The sequence below is a fragment of the Hoplias malabaricus genome, chromosome 17, assembly GCF_029633855.1.
Source record: "Hoplias malabaricus isolate fHopMal1 chromosome 17, fHopMal1.hap1, whole genome shotgun sequence".
NCBI classification, from domain to species: Eukaryota; Metazoa; Chordata; class Actinopteri; order Characiformes; family Erythrinidae; genus Hoplias; species Hoplias malabaricus.
This window is the reverse complement of record NC_089816.1, coordinates 12719117-12730988: the sequence shown is the minus strand read 5'-3', so window position 1 is coordinate 12730988 and position 11872 is coordinate 12719117. Positions and strand designations below refer to the sequence as shown.

General features: G+C 36.1%; 2 protein-coding genes across 4 annotated transcripts; both read right to left on the bottom strand.

Moving 5' to 3' along the window:
- Positions 1-713: 713 nt before the first annotated feature.
- On the bottom strand, positions 714-5859 carry LOC136673508 (E3 ubiquitin-protein ligase Hakai). 2 transcript variants are annotated; one of them, XM_066649022.1, is made up of 6 exons: positions 5781-5859; positions 4814-4978; positions 4590-4690; positions 4370-4453; positions 4096-4169; positions 714-2990 (listed from the first exon to the last, which is right to left on the bottom strand). In XM_066649022.1, exons 1-6 carry the CDS (start codon positions 5791-5793, stop codon positions 1985-1987), a joined length of 1443 nt encoding a protein of 480 aa, XP_066505119.1. In that variant the 5' UTR covers positions 5794-5859; the 3' UTR covers positions 714-1984. The 2 variants fall into 2 exon arrangements, with proteins under 2 accessions (XP_066505119.1, XP_066505120.1); XM_066649023.1 differs by having other exon boundaries at positions 714-2975.
- An 854-nt stretch (positions 5860-6713) lies between these two features.
- zgc:101783 (uncharacterized protein LOC447883 homolog) lies at positions 6714-11636 on the bottom strand. Of its 2 annotated transcripts, XM_066649639.1 has the most exons (10): positions 11435-11636; positions 11302-11340; positions 10419-10523; positions 9987-10040; positions 9419-9533; positions 9234-9292; positions 9057-9107; positions 8200-8284; positions 7942-8068; positions 6714-7335 (listed from the first exon to the last, which is right to left on the bottom strand). In XM_066649639.1, exons 1-10 carry the CDS (start codon positions 11451-11453, stop codon positions 7246-7248), a joined length of 744 nt encoding a protein of 247 aa, XP_066505736.1. In that variant the 5' UTR covers positions 11454-11636; the 3' UTR covers positions 6714-7245. The 2 variants fall into 2 exon arrangements, with proteins under 2 accessions (XP_066505736.1, XP_066505737.1); XM_066649640.1 differs by lacking the exon at positions 11302-11340.
- Positions 11637-11872: the final 236 nt, after the last annotated feature.

The window sequence follows — 11872 nt, the reverse complement described above, 5'->3', positions numbered from 1 at the left end:
ACACACTCCTGTTTTTTATTATTGAATTAAACCCCAAAAACTAACCTCTGTTCATCAGAATGACAGATTTTGAAATCATGTTTAAGAATTAAAACCCAATATGTTAAATGTGGCTTAGATATAATTCTACACTTTCGCCGTCATTCAACGTGACTCTCTAAATATAGGCCTAATTAGTTCCCGCCTATATCCCCACCGACCCCTCACCTGCAGCTTGAAAACCCCAAAAGGTAATGGGGTTTTAACTGGTTCCGGTTTGTGACATAAGGAAACCAACAGTATTCATTTGCTTGTTTAAAGATGTTATTCGAACACAGCAGTTTCAGAGTGTAAAAGGGGTCTTTAAATCGTTAGATGGTTGTGCATCCAGGTAATGTTCTCATGTGTTCTTTAGAACTAGAGCCTAGTTCTAGTAAAAATTATTAGATATTTGGATGTCATATTTTGAGCAGGATAAGCAGGTTTCTATTATGAAACAATCCTAGATGCCGTTTATTTATAGTGTTCTAGTGAATGCTGCAATAAACAGCCACTGCAGTCATGAAATAATCCTGTTTTCCAGTTACATGAGATAATGCAGACATTCAGATAATGAACATCCAGGACTCAAATGCATGCAGTGTTGCTTTATTTATTGTATATATGTAATATTATAAATAGAATAAAACGACATCATGTTGGTTAAATTATTAAAAATAAACAAAAATTTTTAAAGTTCCCTTTTGGAATCAAACGTCGTGGCTCAGAATACCCTTCATTCTACAGTGTGGAGCTGTAGCTGAATTCAACATGTTTCACAAGAAATCAAGAACTGTCTCATGGTTTACTGTTTTTTTTTTTTTCAACGTTCACAGATCGTATTAAATGACTGGCAGTAAAAAATAATTTTAAAAGCTGTACAAAGATTCAGTTTATTCACATTGGGGCCCTGCCATGTTCTCAACAGACCTCAGTCATTTCTTTTTAATAATTTGAATTATTCGCAGCAATATGAAGACAGGCCATTTCTAGCCTATTCATTTCACTCCACATTTTTTAAAATCTTACATTTCCTTATCCCAAATACATCTAAAAACAGAGAATTCTATACAGAATTCAAACTAACTGAAACATTATAACTTGCTCATATTAGTACTGTTTAACTATTATCATTTTTCAAAAAACCCTTTTTGAGAGTTCACATTATATTGTGAGTGACGCCCCCTTGTGGTTAAACCACACACACACTCCTCAAACATTAATCTTAAATCTGCTTTGAGCGGTAAAATAATTTAATTTGCAGTACCATGACTGAAAATATCTACACTTAATACAGTTATCATGAAGGCATGGCACTGGAGTAATAGATCACGTGTCCACACAACCAACTCTCCTTATTTAAAAAAAAAAAAAAAAACAAAAAAAAAAAACTTTAGAACATAACTGCCATGTGTAAATAAAATAAGTTTTTTTTTTAAACCAAAATCTTAAAACCAACATAAACCTATGCATTCAACTCCATGTAAACATTAAACCATTCTGTGTAATAACCCATCTGAATAATTCTGCTGCATGTTTATTTAATTACACATAAAATCAAAATTGTACTTTGACCAGTGCATTTAAAAATAAATAAAATACAGTGGAAAGAAGAAAGCATTGATCTGTTCAAGTGTCAGTATTTATTGCAGTCTCTGGGTACAAGATTCTTTAAAATGTTTAAAATGCTCTGATGTGTTAAGAAAAGTGTCCAAGCAAAAATGTTCTCAGTAACTTAAGCTAAATTGAGTGCACTGCGTCATTATTTCTCTCAACTAATCACTTCACTCCTCTGTTACAAAACAAAAACACACAATGTAAGCAGCAAGATATGCTCATACACAACATCTGCATGTGAATCACTATCATATATGTGCACACACACACAAACGTGTGCAGACACACACACACAGCTCCACCAGTGAACTGAAATGAATGACACTGTTTACGTTCAGACTGACAAATGTTATTGGTAGTATGGTCTGTATCGACCCTGTTCTGGATGGTGGGGGCCGGGCATTTGACCCTGAGGAGGCCCTTGCATGCGTGGAGGGTGAGGGCCTCGGGAAGGAGGCCACATGCCCGGGCTCAAACCACCAGGCTGACTGAAAGGCGGGCTAAGTGTACCCTGGTCCTGGGGCATGGAATTAGGGTTGTAGTGGTGAGGAGGTGGGCCACTGACAGGTGGACCACCATGTTGAGGAAGTGGTCCAGGCAGAGGGTGGTTCAAAAACGGAGGCATTTGACTAATTATGTGTCCGGGTGGAGGTGTGATGGGAGGTGGGGCAGTGGACATGGGAGGAGCCTGGTTATAGACCATGTGTGGACCAGCTGAGGCTTGGGAAGGATGCTGCATTGGGTGGCTCAGAGGAGGAGGTGGTGGTGGTGGAGGGCCATAATGCTGCTGCTGAGGCGGGGGCATGATGTGGTGTGGGTGAGAAACTACAGACTGACCAGGGTACTCCCCAGGATGGTGGTGTGGGGGTGGACCTGGAGGTGTTTGTGGGAGAGGCTCATGTGTAGAAGGAGATTCATCCTGGATGGGCACAGTGATGAGATTGCTGTGCTTGCGCGTGGTCACTGTAGCTATACGGAAGGTCTCTGGGGGAAGACCTCGAGGAGAGGGTCCCAGATCTGATGCTGAGGGCGATGCAGGGGGCAATTGGCCATAAGGTTCGTGGCCCTGCAGAGGGGGTGGGATCAGAGGGTGGGCTTTGGGCAGGTGAGGTGGAGGTGGCAGGCGGAAACGGTCTTGATGGTCGGAGGCTGGAGAAGGTGTTGGGTGATTGAGCTCTGGCCGAGAGCTTCCTGGCTTGCCTGCCCTCATGTGGCGATGGTTGATGTGGGCCTGTAGATCTCGCTGAGAGAGGTAGGTGCGCTTACAGCCCTGCACTATGCTGCACATGAAGAGGGAGCCACGCTGGCACTGCTCAATGCGCTGGACTGGGTCTGTGCAGCTGTACAGGGACAAACTGAACTTAGAATTTAGTACAGGAAGTGGTGCTAGTGTACAAACATGCAGTTCACTATATGATTTAAATAAACAGAATCCCTAAATATTATATACATATATTAGGATATTAGGGATGCATCAACAACATTACTGTGCTGTGATTTTGGCAGCAGGTTTCTTTAATGTACCCATGTATTAGGGCTGGGCAATTAATCAAAAACTAATTTAAATTGACTATCTGAACTTCTAATTGACATAATCTCATCTATACCAATTATACTGATTATTTTAATTTGGTTATATCCCACTGTGTGTTCATGTACAGTCCCTTTAAAACCACACTACAAGCTGTAGTCACATGATTCTGCCCCATGTGCCACATGGAAGCAACCTAAACTCTGAGGCCGATTGAGTGACTCAAGCAGCTCATACCAAAGAAAAACACAGCGTCTGGTTTGAATGTGCTGTGTTTTGACTATAATGAAGATGACACTGAACAAATGTTAAAGGTAAATGCTGAGAAAAAACAGTTTTAGTGACCAAAGCACAAATCACACACCAAATATAAACAGTGCCCAGAAAACAAGAGGAACAAGCTCCCAGCAACATTAGAAAAAAAAATTATGATAATCTACCATATTTAATACAGGAGCATATTTATAGTACTAGCCTCATGACTGAACTATGAGAGTCAAAAATATAAAAACAAAAAACAATCGTTCATTAATCACAATCATGATAAATGATACAATTAAGCATGATATTGGTTTGTGCTCCTATTGCCCAGCACTACGAGGTACATTTATAGAATGTAAAATATCATCCTAAATTACCATAAAGTTTAACATTTATTAATAAGTGGGGTTATGAAGGTAGCAGAATAAACTGAATCCAGATACTTCAGCACAGTAGCCAAGCATCTACTCATTCATTTTTTAAAGCAGCCATCTATATAACATTTGATATTAATATATGTTAACTATGGTATGATACTACAAAAAAAAATTCAAATGAAATGCTTTAAATTTTAAAGCATTTAATGAGGAACTTCAATACGATTCTCAGCTTTAACAAACTGCAAGGTGCATTTGAAATGGAAAGAGTATTTAAAAAACACCACTTACCCTGGACACATCTTATCGTTTTTCTTCTCATAAAGCACTGCACAGTCATAACAGAACACATGCTTACAGGGAATCTGGGTAGAAAAATACATCATCAGTACTAAGAAAAAGCAAATGGGTTCTGAATGGTTAAATGCAATAATACACATTATATATATATATATATATATATATATAAATACATAAATTACACATGAGAAATAATATCCAAATTATAAATCAGTAAGAGTAAGCATGCCACACAAGTCTACTTTTAGAACAAGAGTTTTCCTACCATTCGGCCATATATATTAATGGGCAGGTTACACTTGTCACAGAAATGAATTGGAGTGTCATCTTTCTCTCCAACCAAATTGAGCTACAGGGCACAAAATGGACTAGTTTTAAAAAAAAAAAAAAAAAAAAAAAAAAAAAAAAACATCGCACAGAATGTGTGTTCAAAAGTGTCAAATAATACAGTAAAAAACATCTCCACTTCCAGTTAAAACATTTACCTTATAGTCCCAGAATAAAGGCTGGGGGTATCTCCGTTGGCTCCCATAAGCATCTCCAGATTTGCATTCAAATCTTTCCTCCTGCTTACAACAGAAAGACTCTACAAAGGACACAGGAAACACAGTTTGAAATGAAGAACATTCTTGCTTATGTCAAAGGCAGAGCCTAATCCTATTTTGAAATTATTTATTTCATACAGTCCTTTTAAATACATAACACTTACCTGCATCATTTTGTCCATTGGATGGCAGTCTGGCGTTGGGCCGCTGAGGACGGGCAGGAGGTTTGCTTCTTATATTCTGTTTGGACAGTAATTTGATGGGAATCCGCCGCCGAACACCTGGACCTCCGAGAATCCCTGAACCATCCGTTCCTTGAAGATCATTGTCTACAAAAAAAAAAAAAAAAATAAGTAAATCTCAACATTACAACAACACTGGAATGAGTTTTTATAATAAAGTGTTTTAGATAAGATGTGGCCCCAACAAAAAAATACCTTCAAATAACAAACGTTAATGTGCTAAATAAGCAAATACAGGATTGGTCAGGGAATACTTTCCTGCTCAGGAGACTGACCCCTTTCATAATTCTTTAATGCAATTCTTTAACCCTAACGCTTGGTATACAGACTCACAGTTTAGGTTTGACAGCAGAATCCATAGCAGTACAATCACTCATTTGGAAATTGAACGATTGAACGAGGGGACGCCCTATCGAACCAGTAGAATACTTAGTTAAACTGGTTTTATACCATATATATAAAATTAATTAATTAATGCACTGCATATATATATATATATATATATATATATATATATATAATATAAAAACAAGGAAGCGCATTGTTAAACTGAGGGAACGATTTAATTAAACGCTAGTACAAGCCTCTATGAATATTTTACGACCTAGACATGTTCGGGGTTCATTGGTAGTCTGAATAACTGAGTGAAATCATTTTTAACGTTATTAATATAGTTCGTCCAAACATCAGCAGTCTATTGCCGTTAGCATCTAGGCTAACTGTGCTGAGAATGCAGCTCTATCCGCTTTATTCCTCAGAAAATAAACCGAATTTTGGAGACAGCTCTCACTAAGACTACTGACTGGGAAAATCAGGGACACGCCGGCAGCTTAAATAAGAGCACAGACAACATTTAATACAAAATCTCCGCTGCTGGTTTGTTGCTCACCATTTTGGTCCATGTCTTCTCGCTGTGCATTCTGGGACTCTTCGGTCTGCGCAGAGGAGACGCAGCCTCGCTCTTGATAATATACTCGGTGCGCACAGATTACGCATACAGCATCTCCCGTCATTCGTTAATTTATTAATTACGAATTAATCCATCCAGATCAGAGCCACACTGGCTCGATAGATCCGAGCTTACTTAGGGTCACTGAACACAAATTAGGAATACACACTGGCCAGCAACACACTCACCCTGTCACTCACACATTCATAACTGTGGAATTTCACACATCACCCTACCGTCATGTTTATGACTGTGGGAGGAAACTCACGCAGACACAGGGAGAACACATTGAAGAACACCCCAATATCCTGCAACACCATCTTAATGTCTCCTTTCCTTTACCTTATATTTAAGTTCATAGAGTGAAAATGATGACGTTTCCAAAATGTTTAATTCACTTAAGCCATTTTCTTCTGGGCAGCTGATGCCAACAAAATTAATATAAATATTTAGAAATGTATGAAAAACACCTCTTCATAATCTGTAATGTAGAATACTCCAAAAAGTACAACAGCGAGAACTAATATTTTAACGTTTATATAGTGTATACAATTAAATAGGTATTTATCCACAGCTATATGCAAAGGACTGAGTGTTAATAACTTTAAAACTACACAACATTCCACGCTTTCACTGCAAAGAACTGTATCTGCCATATTAGTGAAATATTCCAATGTTATTTTCAGAATTCAGACTTTTTTCTGAATATTCTAGGAATTTAATTTTTATATTTTCAGAGCAGTGGGCCTACACCCACCATACAACCGTTATGTCTTCTAAGTGAAGACCCAAAAATGAAGATATGTAACATTTATTTATTTATTTATTTATTTATATTAATTTATAACAAATTAAAAGTATTTCCATGTGTTCACTTCCAATCCTTGAAATGGCAGATAAATGAAACTGTGTATATCAAAGAAAAACAGGATAATAAAATCACAGGTAAAGTTGCTTATAAGCAAAATGATATAAGGATCTGCAGTTTGTGTGATGACACATACCATAAAACAGTGCAGTGTTGCTTGTACAAATATAATATTTGTTGACACACAATCTATTATCTTAAGTGCAACAAGTAACATATATCATCTAGATGGAATGTGTTTTAATCTGATTTGCTTTGGCCATTTGGAGGTTTTAAACAAATGAATAGCATTTGAACAAAAAGGGAACCTGCTTTTAAACGTTGGAGGTGATCTATTGTGGGTGTGTGGCTGCTAAGAAACATCTTGCAAAGTTAAATCATCAATTTCTGGGAGCAAATGCCAAAACTGTAAACAAAAGTCTGATCCAAAATATATTTAAAATCCACTACGAAATGCAAAACCCAAGTGGAAACATCTGGAATGTGTTACACAGTATTGTGTTGACACAATGGTGTCTGTTGCTATCTTTATCCAGGCTAGCCTTTTTGGCGTGGTACACAGCCTTCCATCTGTAACATCTCCGGCCAGTCATCGTACTTATTGACTTCCTTGTCATTCTTTATATGCTGGAAGAAACAGTAAGTTAACTGAATGTTAATAATGTTAATGAAACTTATGTTAATGTAGTACATGTCAAACATTTTGCAGTCACCCCTTCAGCACCTTCAAATGATTGAATTCAGCTGACACTGATGTTCAGTTTCATGTAAACAACTGTGTAAACAATTTCTAAACACTGTCAGAAATGTTATCCCTGTGATTATCCCTGTGGTGGTACCAACCCTCAAGGATTCTGTATCTTTAATTAGGGAACATAATTGTGCCTTATTCTATTAAAATGAATTAATTCATTGTCTGTAACCGCTTATCCAGTTCAGGGTCGCGGTGGGTCCAGAGCCTATACAGAATCATTGGGCGCAAGGCAAGAATCCACTCTGGAGGATGTAGTCCTCTCCACTCTGGAGTCCTTCAGAAGATGAAGCTCCATCCAGCAGTTGAAGTGACTTTTGGAGCTGGAATTTATCATCCAAAATTGTGGCTAAATGCCATCAGATCTTCACAGCAAAGATCCAAAATGTGGAGTAAACTCCACCCAAAAAATTTGACTTTTGGACAACATGTAGCTATCATCGGTAGTGAATGAGAAGATATAATAAACATTTCGACTTTACCTTTTCCAGGGGTTTTATGGTCTTGATCCCTTTTCCTGCCACAAATATCCAGTTGTCTCTGAAGCCCAGTGTTGAAATATATGAACTGCCAAGCTGAGTGATGAGTGTCCTTGCCTCATCATTAAGTCTGTGGTCAAATTACAGAAATGTATCACTACCACTATGAGCACAAACTTGTACTGTATAAAAAAATGAAAGTATTTATAAGAGTGGATAATGAAGCCTGTCAGAATTGTCAGGATATGACTAATACTTTACTTTGTTGCTGGATCATCACTAGACACCATCAGCACGAGCGAGCCATTTTTAATTGATTTCAGAAATTCTACCAGTGGTTCAACATCTATAGAGTGTGAAAGGAAAAACTATGAGGAATGCATTTTAGGGCAGATACACGAGAACTGTCTACAAGGAATATGCTGGGTATTTTACTGAGAGAATATGACAAAACAAAATAAAACACAATAAAGACTCATTTAGACTAAATCCATACTCAATAAATGTGTTCAGTAAAATAGCATCTCACACTAAAACAGAAGTACCTTTAAGATAAACCATATTTAGAAGAACCAAAGTAACAGTTCAAATCATAACGTAAGTACAGAGTTACTTATAGAAAGAACTGCAATACTGCTTCTTAATACAGGCTGCATTTTTTAGCACAGAGTTTTGTACGGTTCTTTTGTTCCTTTTTGGGATCCTAATTTTCACAAATAAAATGCTAATGATGTCAGTGGTTTGACCAATCACAAAAGAGAACACAAGCAAAATAGTGTTATTTAAAACAAAAGAAATAATAATAAATATTAATGGCTAATATGTAACTAAGTAAAAAGTATTTTTCTATATTTATACACTTGAGTAGTAAAATTTCATTTGAAAAACCCAGTAAAGTACAAATCTATTAACACTGCAGTATTTTCATCTACTTTGAGTAAAGGTATCCAGTTACTACCCAAACCTATAACATATGAAATTAGGCCAGAATGCCTCTAAGGTATTTATTACATGATACATAAATTTACATTTCAAAACTGTAACATTGTTAAACAATTATATAAAAAAAGAAACTTCTAAATATTGCTAACCCAAAAAAAAAAATATTTGTATATTACCAGCATTCCACATATCAAAGTAATCAGTGCTGATAACTTCACCAGTTTGGCCTGAAAATAAGAACAAACAGATATGATAAACTTTTATGAGACATTATCCCAAAGTCTTAATTTTCGACTGAAACATCTTGTTACACTTCAGAGCAATTTCAAATAGGGGATTTTGGATTTAGTTACCATTGACAATAACAATGTTTATTCCTGGTCCCCCGGGTTTATTCTTTCCTCCAAGTATCCTGAAAAAAGAAAGTACCATAAGTAATAGCCAGCAAGATTGTTTTGTTTGACAGCAACATGTTTTTTTGTGTGTGTCTCTTTAGTTAAGGAATCACATGAATAGTTTTTTCAAAGACAAAACTTACCATTCTCCATCAAAGCAGAGTTTTGGGCCTATTACATTTGCTGCTCCAGTGTTAATTGTAAAGGTAAAGTGCTCTTCGGGACAGGGATGTGGGAGGTCACATTTACCACGAGAAGCTGTTTACAGAAACACAAGTGCATAGAACGCAATATTTCAGCTCAGAACTTTCATTCAGCTTGTCCTCCTTTACTGCAGTATAGGTTTAAACTATTTTGATAAAAATGTTTGAATATTTCTTTAAAGATTTGATGGCATTCCACTACATAAACATTGCTGTTGTCAGTAAATGGGGAATAATTAGTTTTGGATCACAAAATGTCATCCTAAAGGTTTTGGGTGTTAGTCCAATACTGTGGTGAACACAGTTCCACTGCTCCACAGCTCAACTCAGGGCGAAGCTTGGTATTGAGCATGGTATCTTTAGGCTCACGTATCTTTAGGCTCACATACTTTTCTAAACTCCATCTGATTTCCTGCCTTGTTGTGTGCACAGTTGAACATGTGTCTACAGATGTTAACTATAATACTGCTGAAAGTGTACAGTTGTGCTGTAAGCATTTAATACTTACAAAAAGTTGCATGAAGACTGGATTTCTTGTTATCAGGCTCCTTATATGGTAAATCTAGATTTAAAATAAAGATTACACACCAAGGGAAAACAGATTTCAAATTCAGGTTAATAAGTATTCATCATAAAAATTTATATATTTAATCTAATGAATGTAAACTTATTAAATTAGCTCAATAATAAATATAACACCACAGTTTTTCTGTGTTTACCGCGTCACCTCTTTTCCTTTGCTACAGTTTATATTCTTTAGAGACTAGCTTTCAGTTTTCCAAAAAATATGGAAAAGGGATATTTTTCCACACTTCAAATTCCAACTTAGAAGTTAGTTGCATTTTTTAAGTAAACTAAAGACAAATAATTAAGTAAATGAAGAGTGGCTTCTGAATTTTGCATGGGCCTGTATGAAAAATTGCACTCTATTAATACATACCTATTACATTTTCCAGTTTAAATTGATGGTTAATTTGCAAGATCTTAAAAATGAGGACTAATGATGTCACCAAAAAGGCAACTATCAAAAAAAACTTCAGAATTCCTGTGAATAAAAGACAAGCATTAATTTGACATATAATATTGTTTAAAAATGAATTAAAATATATTATCACAACTAACATAGACAATAGTTCACCAAATAAAATGCTTGCTATTTTACACATAGCACTGAATTTTGTAAATATTCTGTGTAAACAGTACAAATGTTTTACCAAAAGTATTTAGATATGATTAATCTTAATGTTCACAGTTCTATGAATTAATATATTGAATTAAATGTCAATATAATGATTATTTCATTATTAATATATCTTGAATGAAAGTATATCCTGGCAACAAACTTGTTTTATGAATTATTGAAAAAATATTTTGTAATATAATGTATGTCATTTACACTATATGACGAAAAGCTTCTCCCAGACAACTTCCAGTTTAATTCAGCTACAAATAATGACACAGGTGTTAATTTGTGTTTAATGAGCATGTATATATATATCTCCATGTAAAAACACTGACATATAAAATGTGTTACTCTAAAGCAGCATCACACGAGGCTCTTAATGCCACCTGTAAGACACAGGGTTATAAAGTCCCCCAACACCGGGCTAAGAAGCAGGAGAAGTGTGTTCTTCGTATAAAACAAATTTACCAGTGTTAAATCAATGCTATTAGTGTTAAACTAACTCTGAGAGTGTTGACGATGAGTTTTAAATTAATTACATCTTTAGAGAAGACCTCCACTGTAATATCTCTTCTAAGTTATGTTATAGCACAACTGTATTTTTTCACAGCATATTTCTGTAAGTGCAGCAGATACATACTTCTCTCTGGCTGTTTGGTGTGTATCACATAGGGACCCACTACAAACAAGATGTAATACATCATAAACCTACATTTCTTACCCCAAAAAAAGAAATACATCACAGACAGATGTTTTCTGAGTGTTTAACTAACCTCTGAGAACATAAATCATGTTGCTCCGTCCAGATCAGCTGAGTGATGGGATTAAGATGTCCAGCTCTGAGAAGGCTGCTGATGAGTAAAATCTAAGCCCAATTCAGCTATATTACAGTCTATATATTTTCCTTTTCTTCAGTTGTTCAGACCCGAGTTTGTGTCATTTTCTGTCATTGTCAAAAGATGTTACTACAGTGTCTGTAAGTCAGGGTATTGTCTCTACAGGAACAGTCATCTGCTGCAAAGTTATTCAGGTTAACCTGATGAGCCTGTTTTTTTTTAGTTAGGCAACAGGTTTGAACACTTTGCCTTCCCATTCTTATACCTGAAACATACCAGACAGTGCTGCATCATAGACTGGGTGATATGTCAATGATATAATGTAATAGAGAATATACTTCATCAAGATGTTGATCTACAAAATGGCAACTTTCC

Coding starts and splice junctions, on each gene's coding strand:
- LOC136673508 (XM_066649022.1), bottom strand. Junction 4,691..4,813: donor CAATGGACAAAATGATGCAG/GTAAGTGTTATG, acceptor TGTCCTTTGTAG/AGTCTTTCTGTTGTAAGCAG. Junction 4,170..4,369: donor TTAATATATATGGCCGAATG/GTAGGAAAACTC, acceptor TTTTCTACCCAG/ATTCCCTGTAAGCATGTGTT.
- zgc:101783 (XM_066649639.1), bottom strand. Junction 10,524..11,301: donor CACCAAACAGCCAGAGAGAA/GTATGTATCTGC, acceptor TTTTATTCACAG/GAATTCTGAAGTTTTTTTTG. Junction 7,336..7,941: donor CCATAAAACCCCTGGAAAAG/GTAAAGTCGAAA, acceptor TGTTTCTTCCAG/CATATAAAGAATGACAAGGA.